Source organism: Stegodyphus dumicola, chromosome 8 (genome assembly GCF_044657685.1).
Source record: "Stegodyphus dumicola isolate Sdum_Otavi_A_Nest chromosome 8, ASM4465768v1".
Taxonomy (NCBI): Eukaryota; Metazoa; Arthropoda; class Arachnida; order Araneae; family Eresidae; genus Stegodyphus; species Stegodyphus dumicola.
The window spans coordinates 59,012,729-59,038,742 of NC_140775.1; the positions used below are offsets into that span (position 1 = coordinate 59,012,729).

The 26,014-nt window shown below is 34.9% G+C and overlaps 1 protein-coding gene across 3 annotated transcripts in view; it reads left to right on the plus strand.

Moving 5' to 3' along the window:
• Positions 1–1,926: 1,926 nt before the first annotated feature.
• Positions 1,927–26,014, plus strand: part of LOC118204601 (uncharacterized) — a 53,762-nt gene continuing 29,674 nt past the window's right edge. For 2 of the 3 annotated variants that reach the window (XM_035376910.2, XM_035376916.2), the window contains exons 1-3: positions 1,927–2,086; positions 22,927–23,073; positions 25,876–25,940. In XM_035376910.2, coding sequence (XP_035232801.1) covers positions 2,024–2,086; positions 22,927–23,073; positions 25,876–25,940 — 275 coding nt within the window. In that variant the 5' untranslated portion in view covers positions 1,927–2,023. The remainder of the gene's footprint in view (positions 2,087–22,926; positions 23,074–25,875; positions 25,941–26,014) is intronic. The other variant, XM_085821892.1, reaches the window with a different exon arrangement.

Consider the following 26,014-nt stretch of genomic DNA (forward strand, 5'->3'; position numbering starts at 1 on the left):
ACCAACTAAGACAACGTTTGACTGCCTTTGCTGCATTCGAAGAAGTGATGGAAAAACCGTCAATTGTGTTAAAGGGGAGATGAAAGAGAGCCAAGAAAAGATGTAAGAGACCGTCAGGCCCGTTAAAAAGATATGAAAAGGAGCCAAGAATCTGTTGAGAAAAAGTTGCAAGCTATTCAAGAAAGATGGAAAGGGCCGTCAAATCAGTTCAAGAAAAGTTTGAAGCAGATCAAGAGGAAATGAAAGGAGAAATTTCCTCCGTAATAGAAAACGAATTCGAACCTATGGAAGACAGAACTGACACGGTTGATAATAAAGTTGAAGAAATTGAAGAACTAGTTTCTGCTGCAGTACAACAAATCGGACAAAGAGTTACTGTTGTTGAATAATAAATCGGAGAAAGGGTATGCTAGCAAACAACAAATCAAAGAGAAAATTTCTATTGTAGAACAAAACCATTTGGCGACATTTTGCTTCGGTCCCTGTGTAACCGTAATTGGTACTGTAATTGAATAACTATATTTGATCCATAAACTGTAACCGTAGCCGGTCCTCATATGCCATCTAGTAGTTTCTAGAAATGGAAGGTACTAAGAATTTTCGACGGCTGGGGGGAAACAGTATAAGACTGAACATAGCATCAGCTCTCAGTTTTCATTTAGAGTTGACTGATATATGTTTGGCAGCTTGTACAGCTTGATATATATTTGAGTACTAATATACGAGTTTAACAGCTCGTATGTTTAACAGCTTCGCTTTTTATATGCACTTTGCATTGCATTGGGTTTAATGATCTTAATAGTTTGAAGTGTGACTGATTGCACTCTGTGATACCGTGAAAAGCTGTACTAGTGCTTTTGTGGAAAATTCTAGAACTGTATAAGTTCTAGAATTTATACAAGAATTTTCTAGAATTTTAAGTTCAGAATTTTTACTGTCACTTCTTTCTTTCCATTTTTTCCTCCAGAATGCAAATTAGCTCTCATGTATTTAAGTGGAGGTTTGGGATTGTGAAGTCAGAGAGTGTTCTACTTAGTGAGGGTCACGGTACTAGGATTGTTATTCTAAGTTGTTAAGAGTTCATGTCTTCGGCCGTGCATTATAATTGCCGATAGTATTTCACGCCGGTGAAGGTTTAAGAGCCAAATTCGAGGTTAATTTGCGTAGCATCTGGGTATTTGATATTTGGATTTAGTTTTGCAAAGCTTCTGTGGTACTTTTAAGACTTGGCAAGAAGTCGCTTACACTTTTATTGAGGATTACTTAGAAGTTACATTGAGTAAAATGTTAATTCCTTGCAGTGTTTTGGACAAAAAGGGTCTTTTATTCTGTCCATACTTATTTTTTCCATACAGATATCACACGAAAAAATCGTCCAAAATGGACTCGGGAACGGTGAAAATGGGTATTTCCGTTGAAATATGATACCCAGATTTTTCGCGATTGCAATACGTCCTTTATTCAGAACAAGGAAGAAAAAATATTTTCACATATTATTATTTTTTTCAAATATTATGCACGTCTAAGAGTTTAGATTATGTGCACGTCTAAGAGATTAGATATGTGTGGGAGGTTGACTGAACTTAAAACGAAAGTAGACAAGAAGAGTTCCAAATTCTCAGGGGAAAAGAATAATGTGTCATTGTGCAAGACGTATGTTTTTATAAGAATAATGAATAAGCAAACAAAAAGAACAAAGGAGCTCGCAAATTAGAAATAAATTTAACAAAGGGCATGTGCGAGCGCCCTAAAGCTCATAACTGGTGACGAGTTTTAAAACGCTATCAGTATATCAAGTAATGCAACAATAAAAGCAGTATTTTCTTTCTTTTCTCCCCCCCTCTTTTTTTTTTTTTTTTCTTCAATTGTTGATATATTTTATCACTAAGTATTATCTTTCTGCGTAATGCAACCCATCAATACTGATCTGTTTTAATATTCTCAAATCAAAAACTGATTAAGGCAAGAGAATGGGCAGTCACCATTGATAGTATTCGATACGCCTTCAATCGAAAAAATAAAAATGGCTGAGATCAAACTTAATATCACCGGAAATGCAAAACCAAGTCAGTCAACACCCGTAGAAGTAAGTTCTTCGACATTAATTGATTTTTACCTAAAATGCTTTAAAAATGTGTTGTATCCATATTTCTTTCTAATCCCGCAGGAGTAGTATTTTAAAAACCATAATGTAACTCTTTTTTTTATCTTTTATAAATAATGCATTTTTTCATATTTTTTTTAATTAATTGCTTTTAAACGTTGCTAAAATTACAGATTATTTACATAATTTATGTATTGCATTTCTCGATAAGAAAGTATATTAGTTTGAAAAAGTAATAAAAAAATTATAATTTAATTCAGTATTGCAAAATATTTGTAACTTCAAGTGTAATTTTAGACTCATGTTACATTTTTTTGCTAATTTGTGAGGAAATTATGTGCAGGTTTTGAGATGATTTTAATTTTAAAACACATTTGAATGTTTTATTTTGATATCTAAGGAAAGGCCTTTTATATGAGCAAAGTATCCCACCATGCAGGCATTTTAGCCTCCTGTAAACATACATTAAAATATATATACATAATAATTGCTTTTTTTAACTGTCAAATCATAAACTTTTATAAGAATAGCATTGAACATTATCCTAATCAGCTGTTTTGCTTAAGTTTTTGGCATTTCTAATAGTATTTAACCAAGTATTCAAATGAACCCATGCATCGGATTTAATTGAAGTTGTTTTATGTATCAAAAGATTAAAGAGATTTTATCAAGAGATTAACATAATAAATTTATAAAGAGATGATTTGTAAACAGAGGCAGGCAAGAAATTATTAATAGCATTTATAGTGTTGATTGATTGCATATTGTTTGATTATTTTGCTTTTGTTTGATTATTTTTGAAAAAAAGCCGTGTACTCTGCATATTTTTCAAAATATTAATATGGTAAATTTATCTAGTTGTAGAGAAATTAGGTAATTTTTGAAAGCAGGAGAGATGAAGAAGGAGCTATGCCCTCGCCGAGACTCGAAACACGGACCTCTCGAATACACGCCAAGCGTGCTGACCACTACACCACGAAGGCATGCTAAGAAGGTGGGAGAAATATCTTATATACTCCCCCTTTTAAAGAACGACTGGGGATTAGGTAAAGTACGCAAACGCCAAATCCTGTTGGTGGAGAATCATCCACCCTTTCAGTTCGAGCGCCACTGTAGAGACATTAGGTTATTTCGAAGTAGGGGCGATAAAAAATGAGCAATGCCCTCACCAGGACTCGAATACGCACGGAGCGTGCTGACCACCAAACCGCGAAGGCATACTAAGAAAGTGGGAGAAATACCTTATAAAGTGATAATTTGTAAACAGAGGTAGGCGAGAAATTATTAATTGCATTTATGTTATTGACTACTTACATAGTGTTTGAATATGCTCCTTTCTTTCTGACCTGAAAATAGAAAAAGAGCTGTGTGCGCTAAACATGGAATGAATGTTGACATTCTTCCTGTGTGTGTCTTTATGGTGTTTAATGGTTAACACATTCTGCTAACAAATAGATCTATACCTTGATTCCCAGCTGAAGTGCTTCTGATTTCCTACGTTTCTTCTCTCAAAAAATCTATACAAGTAAATTTTAATTTTGGAAACTTTTCCAAAGCATGGTTTCGCTATTGCAAAATTTTTTAATCTTTCTATAAGTTGATAGTTAGAAAATGAGAATTTCCTTTAGAAGACTGCAGTGATTAATCTCGTCTCTTAATTTCGCTCAAACAATTTTTATAAGAATATTTTGAAAATTTAAACATGTTATGCTCAATAACTTTCGTAAATTTGTATATGCAATACCTCTCATAAAGATCCAAGGAAATATTTCATAACTGTAGGCTATCTTTCTATTAAAATATTAAATGATTTAAAAATTAAACAAAACTTTGAAAACCATTTTAGGCCATTCGTTATGTCAGCTAGCTTTGGTTTGTCACCCTTACAGTCAATCACGAAGATGGTTTAATGTTGGCGACAATTTTCTCAAAAGACAGTTCTACCGCAAACCTATTTTAGCAAAACAACAGGAAATTTTCTGCTTCAGTAGTGGATCACCTTGTGTATGGATGGATGTGGGAGGTCGCTATTACGTCGGATGATATTGCATCGTTGTGACGCTTGTCTTGATGCTGTAATCATTATCTTCTTTTAACCATTCTCTTCAAATTCAACCCATGAATTCTACATCTCAGTGAATTTTTGTCGCAAGGCAGCGCAAAGACCAATTAAGCATTTTTAGACCTATAATTAAATCTTTAAAAAGCTCATCAATTCGAAGAAAATATTATAAATAACAGGGGAAAAAGTATTGTTTCAAAAATTAAAATTTCAAATTTCCTTTACCAGACTAACTTTGCTCATTTTATCAGCCTTTCAAATGAAATAATTGAAAATGTTCATAATTTATTTCTCTAAGCATGCAGGGCAATGAAACCTCTTGTAGCAAAAATATCGAAAAGTCAAACCCATCAGTATCACTGGGAACCCAAACCAAGGCCTTCCATTTCCTATCTGAATATATTAACCACTAATACCTCAAGAATGCATGGAAAGAATGGTTTTAATTCTTTAGAGCTATTTCCTGAAATTTTTATAGTACTACGATGAAATAGTCATGGTACTGCCTTTTCAGGTGGGGGGATAACACACTGTGTGAACGGATTTTTCGTCCATAAATTAATTACATTTTTATAATACTAAAGCCTTCACATACACTGCTCGACATTGAAAATGCAACACCAAGAAGGAATGGTCAGAAATTTATGCAAATTTTAGAGTAGGCGCACGTCACTGAGTTATGCGAATGATGATAAATGCGCGCGTGAAGTGAGATATAAGGGAAGGAACGTCCAGAATGGGAAATATTCGTGTCGTTATTTCTCCAGACGAATTATCGAAGAAAGTTGGTTTTTGTCCCTGAGGATACGTGTAATAGGACAGAATGGCCAGGCCGCCGTCAACGAAGGCAGTTCCAGTAGATAGACGATTTTACGTTCCAGCAGTTCCAGCAGATAGACGATATTGCAAACACTAGAATTTTCCTCAAGTCGAAGCCTTTTATTCTGTAACACCTTTTCATACTTAAAGAAAAACACTATTCTGAATCGACACAGATCTAACGCCCTCTATTATCTAACTTTATGTACAGAATATGTATCTACAAGTTGCTTTGTGTGCAGAAAATTTAATTCTTTAGAAAACAGCAAAACTTTGTTGTTTAGTAAAATTCCTATGCTATTTATTATGCTTAGAAGTATAGTCTTAATGCTTAGTAAATCATGTGGAAACCAGGTTTAAATGAATAATTATGAATTCGAATTTGGCATTTGAGTATTATTATATTTTAGTGATTCCCTAAAGGACTTTTTTATTAGTAGACTGTTGTAAAATATGCAAAGTAAAGCAAAATAAAAATGAAAAAAAAAGGTAATAGTAAAACGTAAATTAATAAATAATTTTCAATTGAGAAATGTAAACTCTTATATGCAAATACGAGTAGATTTAAGTTTAAAATGAAATGGAGAAAAACGGAATTATTGGAGTTCACAAACGATTATCTCTTACTTCCTTTGCTTTTGAAATCTTACGTAATGGAAGAAACACAACCATGGCTAACTGCCATGATTTTTTAATCGCAAAGCATTTGACAATGTTATCAAATATTTGGTAATGCTCATGATTATTAATCTTCACTCTATACTTTTACATATCGTTAAAGATACAGAAAAAATACTCTGATAAGGATAAACCTAAAAACCTATATGCATAACATTGATGGAGAAAGAAGGAAGCATTTCAGTCCATTAGTTAAATAGGAAGTACCTGCCAATGAAACTGTTAATGTATAACAAGACATTTCTTGTGCGTAAACTGACAAGTACCGCCGGTTGAAACCACTACTTTCCACGATTCGAAGAAACAAACAGATAACTATTTTAAGTTTTTACTACAGATTAATAGCAGCCAGGTTTACGATTGCATCGATCCATCTCGATTTCGATTTCGTGGGTGAATAGTTCACTAATAAAATCTCTCAACTGTCATTATATTTAAGGAAACTACTGGAGTTATTGACAACAGACCCACTTATGCTATTCAGCTCTACACTGACAGTAGCAGGAACAACAAATGACTTCAACGGCATTTGAGTTTTCAATTAAACTTGCGATACTGCTTTCGAGCTAAAAAGAAAAAAAATTCCGATTATTGCTCAGTCTCTCTCTTTCCTTGAATTACAGAGTGCAACAACTTAATTCCAGAATATGTATATAAAAAATGTTTGAAAAATATAATGTGGAATTATACAGTTGTGATGTTGGGAGGCCCCAACTTGTCAGCAACAGTAGTAGTGACTGCTATGAACTGGAAATTACACAGACTCTTAGGAAGAGTTTAACTCCCTTTTTATTTCACTTTAGAAATCACAGTTGCGTTCGCTTGACGCTCACAAACTACGCCGACCCGGCGGTGTAACAAAAATAGAAAAGTACAACTAAAAATAAATGACAGGATGCATAACTAACGAAGTCACTATCTACGAGGCTCTATAATTGTAACTATCTTAACCGCGTTCTAAGATACAGCTGAGATTCAGCAAACTTTCTGATTAAGAATTTGAAAGATTCAACGAACTGTCGAAATAGGCACACAGGCCGAAACGCGCAGTTCTTAAAACTTTCTACCAAGCAACCTTCACGCTCGTGATTCAAGAAGCACACCTACAATCTCGTTTCCCTTCTATTTAAACTCAATTACTTCTGCTAAAATTTGAATACTCTGCGCGTTCTACTACGATTTACATACTCTGGCATTGGCAATTCTAGGGAAAAGTAAAGGCTTGACAGGAAAGATAGCTTATACTTAAAACAAATGTTAGTTAAAATAAATATAAACCCTACATTTGCCGCTGCCAGAATTTGGTAACTTGGAAGCAGGTCCTAGAAACGACCTGTTGAAAAAGTTTCCACATTCTGATCTAAAACTCAAGAGCCGCGTTTACATAAAACAAACTGTTTTCTCAAAAATTAGAATCATTTCTGTAGATACATAAAATTACCATCTCTTCTTACAGGATCCTTTCTGGTCTTCAGCAATCAATCTTTTCTCTTCCTTCCAGCATCTGGAAGGAATAAGTATCAGTATCTTCTAAATACATTATGATTTACACTTTCTTAACACTGGATAAAGTTTTCGTTTTCGATCCTTTTATTTTCCTTAATTAACTGCTTAATTCACATTCATTCAAGTATTCAAACATGAATTTAACTTTACCCTGGCTCTCCACCATGTGTGGTGTCAAACGGGAATATTCGTGTTTTTGTATTACAACACTTCCCCTAACCACAATGATTTGTTAGAATTCAACGACCAAATAGACACACCTTAATCGACATACTGAAACTCGGTGAGCTATGTTTAACATTCTTAAAATTCAAGTGTAGGTGGAGAACCCTACAAAACACATTCATTCTAATCCCCCCTCATTCATCTTTAGACATGCAGGCTTTCGCTCTAAAGCATGATTTTATCTATCGTTTAATACTTAAATTTGAATTCCTTTCTTTTGAGTATTTACTTTTAGCATCTAAAATTTTATGCTTCCAGACTAAATTCTACTTTTACATAACTTTCAAGTATTTACGTATATTTACAAAATTCTAATACATATGATTTTTACAATTTACCATAAAATGAATAAGATAAAAATAAAGTTTTACTTCACGCTTTCTTCGCCAAGCTAGCGGCACTGAAACTAAATTTTTTATTAATACAAGAATACGAAGTTATTTTACTTTCGGCCAAATTTTGGCTTTAACATAACAGAATTAGTCTTTCGACCAACAGGAACTGCTTGCTCTTAGATTTTACACTTAAAGAAAATAATGCTTTTGCCTTAGCTAAATAAAGTAAAACAAAACTAAGTCTCAACCGAGACAAATTGACTTCCGTCAAAACATAGAACTTCGTATTTACGCATAACATTTCGGAACAAAAGAAAAAATTTATAGAAGATTTTAACTTATCTTTGAGTTTTCGATGATTGGAACTCCGACATTCTTTTCTGGCAGAACTGCTCCCACGTTATAGGTTTCATGGACGTCAGTCTTCTCCTTAACGTCCTCCGAGTGTCGTCCACGTTAATTTTTCTTTTTCGCCCTCTGCATGCTGGCCTCTTGGAACTGTAGTCTTCGTGTTCCTGTCTTTTCCGTTTTGCCCCTGGACGGCTGGTCTTGGTGGCCTCCGGTCTGGAATCTTGCTTGAATTTCTTCTGTTGGTGCCTATCTTTTCGTTCCTTCTTCTGTCTTTTTCTTGTCGTGAACGGCGGCCTTGTTTGCTCCTGACTATCTGGCCCTGGAAGTGGTTTCCTCGACGCCGACTTTCTACTGTGGAAAGTTGTATCTGGTCTTTTCCTATTTACCAAAGCTTCTTTACGCGGCGGCGTTGATTTCTTGCATTTCTTGAATGCTGGAGTCTGACGATTTTCCTTCCTTCTTTTCGGGACCCTGGAATGACTTGTAGAAGGGCTAGGTTCCTCTTCTGTTCTCTGCTTCTTGGGTGGTGGAGCGGGTGGCGTTACTTCTGGACCTTCCACTTCTTTTGCGCTTGAGTCCTGCAAGAAACTTTTAAGGATTTCAAAATCATTTTGATTATAATATTTTTTCACCTGGTCGGGACTTGCTTTACAGATTTCCCCTCTCTCGTTCTTAAGGTACAATATGACTCCCTTGAATTCTTAAATTACATAGGGGCCTTCAAATTCTGGAGCCAGTTTTGCAGTGAAATTGTCTGGGGCACTTGATAAAGAAAATTTCCGTTTTAACACTTTATCCCCAACTTTAAAATCTGCTTCACGGAGTTTTCGATCATAGTACAGTTTCTGTCTATTTCTTGCCGTATCCAAAATTTTAACAGCCTGATGAATGAGTTTCTGTATATCTTTTTGTTTGAATTCTTCCTCTCTTTGTTGCACAAAGAATAATTTATCTAGTGGCGTAATTAACTTCCGTCCTAAAAATAATTCTGCTGGAGTTTTTCCCGTAGTATTATGATTTGCTGTTCTTAAAGCATAAGCTAACTCATTTATGTAGCCATCCCAGCGCTTGTGATGTGTGCTAACATAACTTCGAATTATTTTTAAAATTTTTTATTAACTCTTCCTGCGATGTTTGCCTGTGGTCTATACGGAACCATTATGATATGGCGTATGCCAAGTCCAGTGCTAATGCTTTCAAAAATTTGGCTAACGAATTGTTTACCGTTATCGCTAATGACTTTTATCGGTGCACCGTATTTTAAAATGTATCTGTGTAAGAATGCATCTGCGACTGTTTTGGCTGACGCGCGTTTAAGTGGAACAATTTCTGTTCATTTTGAAAAATGATCTACAATTACTAAAAGAAAACGATTTTTATTTAACTCACTCTGGGGGAAAGGACCAAGAAGATCTGTGCCTAAAATTTCATTCGGAAATGTAGCGCGAATGCTATTTAAGTACCCGGACGGGCTGTAATTAATATCATTTATTAATTGACATTGATTGCAGGACCTGACATACGCAGTTACTATTTTGTATAATTGCGGGAAATATACCGCCTCGCATACCCTTTTTAAAGTCTTTCTGATCCCTAAATGACCCGCTGTTTTCGCGTCGTGTAATTCTTTCAAAATGCTTAATCGAATCGAGGCTGGGATGACTGGTTTGTATTCCAGATTTTCGTTTGTTGTTTTCGTATAAAATAATAAATTATCTATTATTTCATAGTTTTCTGCTCTACTTCTTATCGCATCGATATCTGTATGTTCAAAGCTTTCGGGGTCTTTCAAATATGCATAGATACTTCCAAATTCAGGATCAGCTTTCAGTTCAGCAATAATTGTATCTCTAGAATCTAAAATTTTTGAAGTCAACAAAGCGCATTTAAGTTCATTACCTTCATCGTCCAGTTTTATACGAGAATGTGCGTCAGCTACGTTGTTTTCCTTACCCGGTTTATATTTTATTATTAAATTATATGCTTGGAGTTTTAATGCCCATCTTATTAACCTGGGCGTTAGGTTTTTCCCCGAGTAAAGTCTACCAACAGCCGCATGATCCGAAAAGACTTACTGGCGCTTTGCCGAAATAAACTCGAAATTTGTGTACAGCCATTAATACGGCTAATGTTTCTCTCTCTGTAGCTGTATAATTCCTTTGCGTAGAGTTTAAAGTTAAAATGCCAAAGGATGGCCATTTTGCATGAGAACCGCACCTACGGCCTAGTCCGACGCATCTGCTTCAACTTCCAGGTTTTCGTCCCCTTCCGGGAATTTCAAAACAGGGGCATTGATGAGTGCTTCTTTTAACCTTTCAAATGCACTATTTGCCTCTGCTGTCCACGTAAACTTACTTTTCTTTCTTTTAATTACTAACAACGGTTCAACAATGTTCGCAAAATCTTTTATGAACGGCTGATAATAAGAACATAACCCAAGGAAAGAAGAAAGTTTCTTGGCGGTGTTGGGAGGTGAGAAATTCTTGATGGCTTTTATTTTTGAATCCTGATTTCCTATACCCTTTTGCGAAATTTTATAACCCAGATATTTAAGTTCGCGAACTTGCATTTTGATGCGTTAATTGTAAGACCGGCCTCTTTTAATAATTTAAAAACCTCTTCTAAATCTTTAATATGTTGTTCCAACGTACTACTCGTTATAATTATATCATCTAGATAGATTAAAGTCGATTTTCCTAGGACAGGCTTTAGAACAATGTCCATAGCTCACTGGAATGTTGACGGTGCCCCACACAACCCAAAGGGCATGCGTAAAAATGCATAAGTGCCCGATTTTGTGATAAACGCGGTTTTATGTATGTCTTGGGTCTCATAGCTATTTGATAGTAGCCAGACGTTAAGTCCAACGTAGTCATGTATCTCGTAGACTTAAACTTTCTAATAATTTCCTCTACAACCGGCAAAGGGTAAACTGGGAACTTAGTAACACGATTTAGTTTTCTGTAATCGATAGCAAACCTCCAAGCCTTTTTATCCGAAGGAGGAAACTCGTTCTTTTTCCCACATAGTATGACTGGACTCGCGTACTCACTATTTATGGGCGTTATTATTTTATTTTTTAACATCTCCTGAATATGTTCTTCGATGATTACGTCTTTTTGTTTGTCATAACGATATGGTTTAGTCCTACAAGGTTTTTCGGCAGTTAATTGTATCTGATGCGTAACTATTTGACAACTACCAGGCTTTTCTGAAAACAAGTTAGAAAAATTACTCACCACTTGCTGGATGGCTTGACTTTCATGGTCATTCAGATGGCTAAGGTCCACTTGCGGTTGTTCCACAGGTTCCACCACCCTCTGGTCCATCTCCAGCACAACGGAACTGTCTTGAAAATTCAATTTAGCCCTCGCGGCCCTTAAAAACTCCATACCTAAAATAAGAGGATTTTGCAGATTCTTCACTACAAAAATTAATACTTTGAGGCTTTCCTCTTTTACCTGTATGTTTAATGATAATTTCCCGATGCAGTGACAGGTTTTTCCTTGCGCCGCTATAATTTCCGTATTTTTGTTTTAAATAATCGTACCCTATAAAAATTCTTTTTGAAGAATGTTTCGCTCATAAAATTTCCTTCTGCTCCTGTATCGATGAGGGCTTCTACTGGTACATCGCCAACCAAGACTTGTATAATTGGTAGATGTGAGTTTTTTACGATGACCGTATTTAAATGTCTTTTTGAGGTTTTTTTTAAAACTTCCGGGGTTTGGACCCTCGCTTTCACAGGCCCCTCTACTCGTTTAAAGCTTTCCTTTCAAGTTCTGCCTTCTGGGTACGCGGATGTTTGTTTTCGAATTTTCTTTTTGGGCCTTGACTTTCGAGGTTCGATGAGTTAGCTTGATAGGTCTTTCCCCCATAAGAGCGATTTGTGTTTCCGGTCTGTTGATTTGAGGATTGCCTTCGGTGACTTTGAGAATACGATGCCCTTCTAGCTTTTTCCGCTATTCTGCGATTTTGGAACTTGACCGCCAACTCGAAGAGTTCCTGCAAGGTGCTTGGGTTTCGGATTTCGAAGTAATCTTGGACAGCAGGTAGTAATCTTGGTAAGATTATTTCAATAATCTCTGCGTCGGGTTTCTTCCCATACAGCATGTTTATCAGCTTAACTTTTCGCAGAATGAAGTCCGTCAAATCTTCTATATTACATTGATAAAAACTATACAGTTCGGCTTCTAGCTTTGCTCGGTATTTCACTATGGGGAAGGCCTTTAATAATGATATTTTGAAATTTTCAAAGGTACATGTTTGGCCTCCGAATTCCCCTAATAAAAATTTCCCTCTATTCTTCACCATAGTGAGATCTGTCCTCTTAGTGCAGATGTGGCAATGGCAACTTTTTGTCTTTCAGGCACAGGGTATAGCTAGAAAGGATTTTCGAGGCCTTCTAAGAATATCGCCACCGAATTTTTTCTGTCGAAATTGACGGTTGGCTTGATTGATGCTCTCATCGTCTGGACCATGTATCCAAATCCTTCTAATTGGTTCGCCATTTCTTGTTGTTGGAGTTGTACAGGAGCTTCGATCCAGTTTTCGGCCATTTCAGTTCGTAAAGTGTTCGGGCGCCAATGTGATGTTGGGAGGCCCCAACTTGTCAGCAACAGTAGTAGTGACTGCTATGAATTGGAAATTACACAGACTCTTAAGAAGGGTTTAACTCCCTTTTTATTTCACTTTAGAAATCACAGTTGCGTTCGCTTGACGCTCACAAACTACGCCGACCCGGCGGTGTAACAAAAATAGAAAAGTACAACTAAAAATAAATGACAGGATGCATAACTAACGAAGTCACTATCTACGAGGCTCTATAATTGTAACTATCTTAACCGCGTTCTAAGATACAGCTGAGATTCAGCAAACTTTCTGATTAAGAATTTGAAAGATTCAACGAACTGTCGAAATAGGCACACAGGCCGAAACGCGCGGTTCTTAAAATTTTTTACCAAGCAACCTTCACGCTCGTGATTCAAGAAGCACACCTACAATCTCGTTTCCCTTCTATTTAAACTCAATTACTTCTGCTAAAATTTGAATACTCTGCGCGTTCTACTACGATTTACATATTCTGGCATTGGCAATTCTAGGGCAAAGTAAAGGCTTGACAGGAAAGATAGCTTAAAACAAATGTTAGTTAAAATAAATATAAACCCTACACAGTTATGAGTTGAGTGCTTTAAAAATACTTCATTTAGCATCTGTTAATTGTTTAAATTACGTTCCCTCTTTATTGAAGCAAACTTAGAATTCATTTTCTGAAATACTGTTGAGTACATCTCTATAATTTTCTTGGATAATAATTATATTAGAAAATTTTCGTCTTTCAGAACAACTTTTAATTTTGGAAATAGTCAAAAATCAGGCGGAACCAAGTGAGAAGGGCAGGGTGATTCAATTTGCTTATTTAGCCAGAAAATGACCCATGAAGAACGATCTGCGTAACTGCGTATACAACGTACAAAATATAAAAAAAATTAGCAAAGTTTTTTCCTCGAATGATTTGCAGTTTTTCAGCAATTAATCTCACACCTGATCATTTGTCGAACTACAACAGCATATCTTGCACTTTGTTAATATTATCGTCCATTATAAATAATTATTGCATTCACCTTTGAATGCTGTCATTGTGCAAATGGTAGCATGTCCAGTAAGCATGAGAAAAATCTGTGGTTTGAATCCCGGCGTCTCGCTTCCTGTTTTGAAAATTATGATGTCTGTAGAGTGATGCTCGACCTAAAATGTGGAGAATGATAAAGCATCATACGCGAATTTAGTCGACTGTATCTTGTGCATTTCTCAAGTTGCCTTTTAAGTAAGGAGGAATATAAACAATCATCATATTTCCTACAACCCGCATGTGTTCTCATTGCGTATTCTAAATCGCTGAAAACGATCTTTTTGTGAAGCCCTTTTCTTTGTCCTAAACACATGTTTATATTGCTTAATAGTTAATCTAGCTCTGCATTCATACGATTCCATCCTACGTGGACTCCAGTGACAACGGCGTCGATTATAAATTAACAGCGGGGGGGGGGCACGGAAGAGAGGCTGACCAAACAAAATTCAGTTTGTCTGAAATTCCATAGCACACACGCTTTCTAAAGCCATCATCTTTGAGTCTTGGACAGCAAAAGGAAAATTTTCGCATGTCTGGGCCTGGTTTTTGATTTTCTGAAGATGTGCGAATTAGTACATTTTTTACACAGTTTCGAGCAGACCTCGCATAATAAGCAGCAATTTAGTCAATCCCCATCAGCTCTGGATATTCTCAACGGTGTTCAGATAATGAAATTCCTCCTGTTAGATATTGACGAACAAATAATTCGAATGACGAACGAATTTTGAATTCATTCGAGCATGGAAATGTTAAAGAAAACTATTTTTGAGTTTCAGTATCTTTCTGGGTCAGCTTCTGTGTCAGGAGTATTCTGAGAGGATAGAAATGCAGAAATCTTTTCTACATATTTTCGAGCAGTTGGCGACATTTCATTTAAGCGTAGCTAAATGTTAAAATTTTATTTTTGAATCCTTCCTTTATGTCCCGCTTCATCACGTAGTCGCTAAATTTAGAAGTTTATGCAAATTTTAGAGTAAATGCGAAGTTTAATTGAAAGTAAGAATCGTTGCCAGCATTAAAGTGCTGCTAACAAATTAAAATGTGATCACTAGATTGTTTTTTTACGGTTTTTGGTAAGCGTGAGTTTAATTAGGGTCATGTTGTCTGATCCAGTTAAGAGGAGCACTGGTGTCGTAGTCAGTTAATTTGTTGCTAGTGTAATTGGAGCGCTGGTGTCGTAGTCTCCTCGAGTAGGAGCGCTGCTGCCGTTGCCAGTTAATTTTTTGTTCCTTCAAGACAATAGTTCAAGTTTACAGTCAAATTTTAAGTCACAAATTTTAAGTCAAGAAGACTTAAAATTAAAAAGACAGGTAACATTTAAGTCAAGAAGGCTTAAAATTTGTGTTTGTGTTTCTTTAAATCCACAAGAGGGAAAAAATGAAATTAAGCTAATATTTTATATTTTGTATGTCTATTACAGCCAGAGTCAGTTTAAACTGAAGACAATAACTCAGCTCCGACGAACAGGTAACGTTTAAGACTAAAGTACTTGGTATAAGTACTCAATTAGCTAGAACAATACCCCCTTGAAATGTTATAAGATTTATAAAAGAGAAGTGATAGCGATGATATTTCCCCGATAGGAGATGAAACCAAATCTGGTAAGATAGAAATGAGCCAGATACTTATTTATGATTAAGCAGAAGATTTGCAAAAAAAGTCATCTCATTCTCAACTAAGAGCTCCGCAAGCTTCACACGAACATGGTTAATATATTCTCCCAAATTAGTTCATGATTTAGAATGACTCCGAAGCTCATAATACAGTCTCTAACCACCACTGTGCTCAAACTTATCATAGCCTTGACTTTCTTAATAAGGTATAGGAGACTGAATTATTTTTAGCTGCAAAGAAGAATATTAACAACATAACATAATATTTTAAATTCGAATTATAGTCAGATTTGTGAAAGGGAACCTCCGAAAAGAAGTCTATAATACACATGGAATTAATATTCACCTAGAAATTAAAAGATTGTTTCTTTTCTCACAACTCGAAATATTTTCTTTAAACGGTATCATCATTATTGTTTGTGTTTCTCAAAGCATTTTAACACATTAATTCTAACTCATTATAAAATCATTTTTAATCCTTTAATTATTCTTTTCTTGCGTTCAAAGTAAATTTTTGAGCATAAAATTTTCAGTTTTGACAGAAGTTGTTTGCAGATAACTGTTACATTATTGTGTTTACATACAGCGTTTTTTGGGAAAAATCCTTATCGATAGATAAGGATTTTTCCCAAAAAACGCTAAAAAAAGGGTAGATAAGATAGGATAGATAAGATTTAGGAAACAAATATATACATTAAGAATAAGAATAAGAATCATTGCTTTGTAAAAATATTTTTTTTTTGACTCAAAAATTACTTTTTTTTATTATATTGAAAAGAACAGTTGATCATACGTAACTAATGTATGATCAACTGTTCATTGATGAATCAGGGTTATATTTTAACGTAATGAATTGCAATGAAGAGTATCATTTGATTTTCTAACCAGTTATATTAAGTACCTTTCCTATCAAACCTCATTTCGTTTTTCTGCCAGAATGCAAATTTCCAGCACTCGCGATATTCAAACTAGGTAAGAGAAGGAAAAGGATTCTGGAGGGTGAAATCGGAGCGTGTTCTACCTGCTTAAAGACTAATTTTGATTCTCTAGCAATTAGAATTCTGCGGCGTTGCGGTATTCTTGCTCTTAGGCTTGTTTAACAGACATCGAATCAGAGCTAGCTTGCGCGATAGTTAAACTGTTAAGCCGTTAGGCTACACTTAACTTCATCAATTTTAAAGTTATTCACTACCTTTTGATTTTTGGCTTTTGTAGGCACGAGTTGCTGCTGACCGTTAAACTTTATTTGAGTTAATAAAGAGTTATATACACTCTTCTCCTTATATTCGGCATTAAAAGACTTTGTGATAATGCACTAACAGTCTTCAACTTCGCGTATATTTTATTTTATGATATCTAGGAATACACGATGTTACAATATATCAAGCGAATATTTGAAGAAAGTCATGTTTTCCCTACCTAATCATTTTTCAAGTAGAATTTTAATAAAAAAGCAGATGTCTTCATTGCATTTCTAGTAACATCTTAAAGACTGAAATGAGTATTTCATTACCATATTTGCACCTTCTGACTTCAGTTTAGTAAAACGGAAATATTCATAATTTATTACGAAGAAAAATTTATACATGTTATACTTTTGTTATATTTTCTGATTGATTTTCCTACCATTTTCTTCCTATGAAATTTATTTACTAGTCCAGTGCTAACATATATTACAAATGTTCGCCTTCCCATTGCATTTCATACCTGACAAATGCTTAGTTTAGAAAATTTTACTTACTTAACGTTTTGTATTACATTACTGAGCCGTAATGTATGTATAAGCACATAAATTGCATAAAAAATATACAGTTCTCATTAATTTATTTCAAATGTTTCTTCATACTCAAAACCTTTTCCACTAATTTTAAAATATTGTTAAATGGAATTCCAGCTTTTATAAAAATCTAGCTGCGGCTCCTGAACTTTCCTAATTTGTTTTAACCTAACGGCGGCACTTTCCTATTCGACATTGGCCGTTCCTAAGGTCAGAAATGGTGGCCATTTTATTGTGGAGGCAACTAAGTGGCCACCATTGCCTCCTATGAAGAGAAGAACAATTACAAAACCCCGACTTCTTCTGGATAGTAATAGATAATAGACTTTCCTGGCAACCACACATCTCTTCTTTAAAGTTAAGAATCAATAGACTGACTACTTCCATGCGATTAACAACCTCGTTAAGATGGGGGTATCCCATGTCACTTGCTTAGAATATGGTACAAGACAGTGGTGGAAAGAATTATTCTGTATGCACTTGCTATTTGGGGAACTAACATCTCTTCCCAAATGAGACGTTTACTACTCTCTACACAGCGACACCAGCTTCTTCTCATTTGCAAGGCTTATCGTACCACGTCCACGGCAGCCTTACAAATTATCGCAGGCATGCCTGCCGCCTCTGGACTTGTTAATTGAACGAGAGGCTGCTGTGGTTAACGTAAGCAGACTACGACACACCTTGAGTCTCTGGGGAAAAATTTATATCCATACTGATTATGAGCATCACATACCGCAAGCTCCCTGCCACCCTGCTAAAAATAACCTTGTGGACACTATCTACTTTAATAGAGCACAGGACTCGGGATTTGCAAATGGTGTTTTCACTGATGGCTCTAAATCTCCAGGGAGGCACGGGAAGCGGATTCTGTATACTTTCTGGAGGAGCTTTAACGTGTGAGTGGAAAAGAAAGCTCGCTTCTGAAAACTCGGTCTTTCAGGCGGAGCTCATAGCAATCAGAGCAGTTCTTCTCCACCTGAAGAATAATCCCACAGTGCCCAATATCATCTACGCAGACTCAGCCTCAAGCCTCGCTGCGATAGCTGGAATTCGTTCTCGCAGTCCTATAGTCAGCAGCATTAGAGACATCCTAACACGCATGCCTACTTCGCAAAGACCCTCACTCATCTGGGTGCCGCTTATACGGGATAGAAGGAAATGAGAGAGCAGATGTTGTCGCAAAGGAAGCAGCGGATTCATCCACTTTGCGAGAAGTCCCGACTCTTAGGCCAGTCTCGGATCTAAAGAGTCGGACATTCCATCAGCTCCTAAGAATATGGCAAGAACGTTGGGATCAAGCCTCCACAGGGAGACGTGTTTACAATCTCATTCCCAAGATCAAGACAACAATCCAAACTAATAGCAATTCCATGACGTATTTCTTCACTGGTCATGGGCCCTTTCCTTCATACCTCTGCCGCTTTGGCTTGAGAGAGAATGGTAACTGTGAATGTGGGGAGGAGGGTCATCTAGATCATTTTGTGTTCTCCTGTCCACACACAGCACTTAACAGCCTCAAGAAACCAGGAGCTAGATTCTGGCCAAATTGGTTCCTGAATTTACAAAGTAACAGAGTTGCCCAGCGGAAACTGAAAACAATAATTGACTACTGCACTAGCAATTACTCTTCTGACACTAGAAGATAGTAGTCATAAAAGTCTATGTAAGCTAGTTCAATATGTCAGCAACAGAGTATGTGATATGTATATTCAATATGTAATTTTGTATTTATGCTGTGTCAGGTTCTCATACATAAAGTTCGTACTGTATCTGAACGCTGTAATGTATCTGTACATGTTTATATCTTTTATTTATGGTACCTAATTTATACTAAGGATCACGCGTACCTCAACGGCATGCTTCTTGTAAACTTTAACTATCATGATAAAGTATATGTATGGGTGTATATATCATTATGAGTGAGAGTATGTACACTTTTATTAATTTCGGAATATCTATGTATGTAAGTGTGTACTATATATCTGCATACGAGTTTGTATTCATATGTATATACATATATTTTGATTGTACTCTTCTTCAAGTGCCTTGTATGCACATGTTTATATTTCTTTGTATATTGTTGTACTCTTCTTCAAATGCCTTGTATGCATATGTATATCTCTTTTTTGAATTTTATAAATGTCGTCTGCTCAGCCGGGGCTGCGGCCTGGTAGCTAGTGGTTGACTCCCGCCTAGTTGGTAACCAATTCTGCATGGATATATCTATACCTGGGTCGGAAGCCAACTCAGCGGTTTACCTCCCTAACCATCGTACTGTCTGGGCTTTTCTGAATTCTAATATGCGGCTCTTTCTGTCAGGGAATTTAGCCCTATCAGCAAAATACAAATAACTAAATAGAAATACTTGCATGAAATTAGCTGGGTTCACTCTAGGGATCTGTACGGAAATTGTTCAGCATTTATTATGATTATTCCGAACATTCTGTCTTATATCTTATGCTATTATTGTTGAGCTCCTTTCTTGATCTTTCTCGAAGCCCTTTGTGAAAGATTCGTCAAGACTTGCTGCATAGATAGGTATGAAAAAAAATAATGTTTCTATAGATATAGTACATATCATTGTTGGTAGAGAATGACTATTGTCAAATCGAATTCTTCAACAAAAACAGATAAAAAGTACCGAAACTGTTGATACTGGAGCTAGTATCACTCCTGCCAATGTATATTGAAAAACAGAATAATATAACAAGAATAATATAAAAGTAATTGAGAAGATCTGAAGGAAAAGAATAAGCTGATACATGCTTTCTTCTCTGTATTTGAGTATTAAAATTTAGATACACTTAAGCGCTGAAATATGAAATAACGTATTTAAAATAATGACAGAAAATAATCACAAATAAACAAAAAATATTTATAAGAAAACCTTCTATTTTACTCTTTTAAAAATCGTACAACAAACTTTCCTTAAAAACAGTTTTTCTTTGGTACTTCAGACTTTTATTCTCTTTAATTTCAAATTTTAATCTCTCTTACACTTGGTCATAAAATACTCGTGCATCATTACATTAACGTTAGTGCGAAAAAAACATATGCATTGATTTCATGAATCCTTATAAATATAAAATTCATTAATTTCGCACAAAATGTAAAATAAAAAAAAAAAAAAACATATTCGAAATGAAAAATCTGTATTTCTAGTGCACCTGTTCGCCTGCAGGACTACGTATGTTTAACAAATATTTGGTAGCTGTAGGCTTCACAGTCCTTCCGTTCTTCATTTTATATTCAGTTCTTCAATTCATGACAATTTCTTCATTTTATAATAATAATAGAGATTATAGCAATATGTAGTAGGAAGAAGAAGGAAGAAAGAAAAATACAAGATAGCTCCTCTTATAACGAATCCTCGGATATAGCGACCGGACCTTTTGTTCCCGCCCTATTTTCTGTATATTTAATGTTATTTTATGAGTTTATTGCTCTAACAAACCTTCAAAAGTATGAAAACCGGGTATAACGAACTGTATGGATATCTTCGACTGAAATCTTTAGTGTTTTTATATTTTACCATAATTTTGGTATAGTTTAAACGAAAGATTTGCTAATCCTTAAAATCATCCACATTTAGGGCGTTAGAGTACACTACGCATCCTTAAAGGAAACCCCTTTTTTTACATTACTTTTCTTTTATCTTCATTCTCCCTTTCCTCTATGTTCGAAACAAACCTTTTCCAAGAGAGATGTGAACACAATTTTAAGAGAACGAGGGTACAATAAGCATATCTTAAGACACCACATGACGTTGAATCAAAGAACAGGAATAAAAATCTCTGATTCAAACTCCTTGATTGACCTATCAGATAGAACTCTGTTCTAGTCTAATGCATTAATGGAAATTTTAAAACGCCTGTTATTCAGGGAAAGAGAAAGTAATGAATCATATGAGCTTTGGAGTATCCAATTTGTTCTTTTTTTACGGAATGAAATTTTGATCCTTATTGGTTTATTTGAGTACAATTGACCTACAAATTATACGCTTTGAATAAGGCTTTTGCATTTTTTAGGCCTTTCGCAAGGCACACGCTGCTCACCATTCAAATTGCTACACCAGGAAATGGCGGACTTTTATTTATTTAACATACACTGTATCTGAAAGAAAGACATGATTAAATTTTCAGATGGCTTGGGATACACAGAATGCAGAACGCAGTATACAGAGCTGCCCCTCTGGCAACAGGAACAACTGCAATCCGAATGGTCATCGAAGCGAACTGAACTTATAGCAGATAGAATTTAATAATTTCATTCCATGCGGCTTCTACCTTAAACCAGAGTTCACCAATCTTAGCGTTTGGTGAGTAGTGGCTTGCCAGTCTCTCGGCAACCCTTGACCACATATTCTCAGCTGAGAGATCTGGACAAAATGCTGGCCAGGGCAACAGTCGAACACTCTCTGTATCGAGTAAGGTCAGGATAGGACGGGCAACATGCGGTCGTGTATTATCTTGTTGAAAGATAGCGCCAAGCTAATCTCGAAGACAGGACACAGATGAGCCTTAATACATCAGAAATGCAACGGCGGCTGTCCAAATTGCCGACTGTAGTAAGAGGTGAATGGGGTGTGTGTACTCAGTGACACCCCACATCAAAACGCCAAGTGCTAGGCGCGTATGACGATGACGAATGCAAGCTGACAAGGTTAATTCTCCTTGATGCCCTGCCACATGGATACGTTCATCATGATATTGTACTCAGAACCGAGATTCATCTGAAAAGAACGATGCAGTGACACTTCTGTATCCAGTGTCGTCGTTCGTCATGCCACTTTAAGCGTGCCTATTTCTACTGAAGCTTCAAGAGGAAACCACAAAAATGATTGTCATGCTGACAGTCCGTGATGCTGCGGCGTCATCACTGCGTACAGATATTTGTCCTGCACACGAGCCAAGTTCCTGTTTCAGCGTTAATGACGTAGCTGTACGATGCCGCAAGGCCGAGAGGATAACAATTTCTGTCCTCTCGAGCCTTAGTGCCTTGCTATCCTGAGCGGCGTTCAGTATGGCCCTCTTAAACCCACTGACTCCATATTTATCATTCAGTCATGAGATTCCAACCAACACGAGCAACAAGTCATGGAACGAATAATCGTAGTTCTGACAGGCTACGATCATGCCATGGCCGAATTTCGAAATGTACTGCAAGGAGTTTCTCTTTCTTACCCAAGGCGTAACACGACTTTTAAAAAACAACCAACATTCAAATGCAAATTCCAAATGAGAAATTGGTGCAGTTTCATATTTATACACTGTGCAGATGGCGTTACTGATTCTGCTTTGTGCGATGCGCTAGAATGATAATTATTTGAATATTCCAGTATGTCTCTTTCATACAAAATTCGCTAATATTTTTGTTATTGATACTTAGTGTTTTTATGGAAATAATAATAATAAATGGTCAATTATAGAGAAGAATTAGAATTATAATATTTATGCTAAAGAATTTATAATACGAAATCATTAACCTGAAGTAAAAATGGAAATTAATTGTAATTAAGTGTTAATATGATTTTTAATTAGATTTATTTTAATTAGATTTTTATTCTAGACAATGTTATTTAGTTTTATTTTTTGGTGATTCTTCATTCATTTTTTTTTTTACGTTTTTCTAAGCAAATTAATTTTTCTTATCGAATCGGATATAGCAAACCACCAGTAATAGCGAACCAAACTTCCGGTCCCTTGAAGTTCATTATGTCTGAGTTTAACTGCGCTTATTTTCTTATATAAGAGTATACAAAAGTTCTGGAATAAACCTTTCTTAATGAATCAAATTTATAATGAAATGTTTTTAATTTCAGATAGCGAGCAGTCCAACAGAGAGTACGCGGCACACTCGTAACAAATCAGTTCAGTGGGCTGATTGGGAACTACAAGATGTCATGGAATTCTGTGCCGAAGGACATGCAGAGAAACTTGTTGATGACGCCTGTCAGACCGAAACAGAAGTGAGAATGATATTTTTTCTAAGCATTTCTATTTCATTCTGGATATGTATTTTTTCCGTTCTCTCTAGTAGGGATTAATTTTTACGGTTCTTGTTAACATTATGATTAAAAGTGAATCCAAGATCATCGTACATAAATACCTTTGTTCTAATATTCCCAAAATAATATTTCATATTTAAAGAATGCTGCGATTGAGATAAGTATAGATTTCAGTACCTGAAGTAAATGTGACACAAATGCACAAAATATTCGTAAAGATCTATTTAAGTTTTAATAATTAGTATTATTAATCTTAAATGTGCACTTTAAATCATATTTTTTTTACAATAAAAATTGTATTATTGTACGAAAAATATTTGCTTAAATATTTTTAATGTATTTTTTAAATATTTATTAATATATTTTTCATATTTTTATTAGTTAAAATAATTTCTTATTTTTTCTTACAATAATAAAACAATGCCAATATCGCCCCGAACAAGTGGCTTCTATAAAAATTAATATAAATTTTTATATTGTTTCCGCGCTTTTCTCACACAGCCATTCAATCAATTAGCTCTGTTGAATACCCAATAACATCTGATATTTTGCAATGTCAAGAATTCCTGAAAACTTTCACTTTAAAGCGGAAAAAAAAATCATTCTCTCGTGGATGTCTGGCCATTGTGGCTTTTGGGGCAATGAACAAGGAATTTCCAAATGAGGTGCCACTTACTATAACATCCTAATGCAGCCATTTCTTATTAAAGGATTAAACTATTTTTTAAATAAATTATTTACATCTAATATCTCACGAGATCTTCAGACTCTACAGCCTTAAAAGGTTGAAGAATATTAAGTCCTTCTCTTATTCCCGATAATCCAAGACACAATGCAGTTACGGCTTTCCGTCTGTCTACAGGACATGATTGATTTGTCGTTCACCTGCATCACATAGGCATTTCAAGCGATTCTATTTAGCTAGTTTGTGATTCTGGAGAAGAAATGGACAGCGACCACCTGCTCCGATGTGGAGCTTTTCGTGCTCTTACAGAAAAGTCCAGATATTGGGGAGGCAGCAACGCTCTTTAGGCAATGACTTCGGTCTTTTTGTAATTTCTGTTTTTTGTAATTTATGTTTATAAGAATTTATGCCTAGCCATTGGAATAAATAAGAATGCCTAGCCATTGGAAATAAAAAAATAAATGTATTTTTCACACAGAAAAGATTCCAACTAGTAAAATAATATGTATTATTTAATTAAAAACATTTTACAGCTTTGAATGCAAAATTCGAAGAAATAAAATGCATATAAACATTGCCAAATGATTAAGACGAATGTTGTTTTATTCAAAACGAAAATCTTATTCTTATAGTATTAACCCCATGATAGCTTAATTTAATTTTTGCTCGTACTTCAAAAGAAAAAAATACACTATACGGACAGCTTTTATGTTGCAATTAGTCCTTAAATTTGCTTTCAGAAATCTAGTATTACATCAGTCATGTACGTGGAAGAATGATCTAAATCGCTAAATTAATTCCTACTCCGACAATTTTTTATAGAAAGGCATGACACTCTGTGTTTTTAATTCTAATTTGTTCAGTAGCTGGAATTTTTACGCTTTGAAAATATTCAAAAAGTTATGTATTATTCTTACAGAGCTGACCCACACATAGTATTCATCAAATTCTGCAGTATGGAGTTTTGTAAATAGAAATTTATGCCATTTTTAAAGGTAAATAAATAATGAGGGGAGAAAAACTCAAATTCCATTGTCATAAAAAATTTGAGCAATTAGTGTTTTAAAACTATTACAAGTATAAAGTTAAAACACTTCATATTTTATAACATGACATATTTGCAACGAAAATTTTGATGACATAAAAAATTATTATTAGAACGTTTGCGTTTTTAACAGAATTTGTATTAATGAGCTTAAAATTATTGTGGGGAGTAGTGGATTAAAAAATTCATTGCCAAAAAATAAAGTCCATAACTATTTCTTTTTTTTCGAATACTCTATATGTAGAATGCTCTGTAAATAAAGCAAAATAATGCAATGTACGCAAGCCAAAATTTAAAAAAAATTATTTAAAAAAGTTAATTATTAAGAATAAGCTATTCATTTCCTTAAATTCAATGTCTTAATTTCTTTCCGATCATGTTGAAATGATATGGATGGGACATTATAACTGATGACTAAAATGCAAATCTTTATCATCATGATCATAAAAGTTCTAATTACGCATAAGATAAATGAAAATAATAAAAACTTGTATCAGAATATTGCGATAAATATTTAAAATGAGCGAACTCATTGCAGTTAGCACATGCTAATATCGTATTAAAGATGACGTAATAAAATATAACCTCGCATGTAAGGTTTGAACCTATTTTAAAGCTTTTAAAAAGGAAAAAAGAATGGCTTCTTATACGATAAGCTCACACATATACTGATATTTTAAGTTTGATATGTCAAAAGTAACCATGATTACGTATTTTAATGTAAAATTAAATTACAGAAAAATTACATATTATATTATTATAAACTTACTTTTGGTAAAACCTATAGCTGGAAGTATTTATTTCAATGAATACTTAAACTATTCAACAATATATCATGTTTTGGTTTATTTATTTAGTTATGACAAAGTACATTAAGGCTAATTTGCCTATCAGGAGAGATGCCTTCGCTTGGAATAGTACGATGTGCTAAATAAAACATTAAATTGCCTTTAACTACTATTTTTTTTTCACATTGATGAAGAGTTAAAAGTATGAAAAAAGAAACTGAAAGCTTTTATTTTAATATTTTTAGCCCTACGTGAAAGATGGAGCGATGCCTTTAATAGACAATCTAATTGAAACATCCATGGAAATCAGGTACGACTAAAATATGTCATTTTTGAATTTAAAAAAAATTAAATGCCGCATAAATTTGTTGTTGTGATTTATCT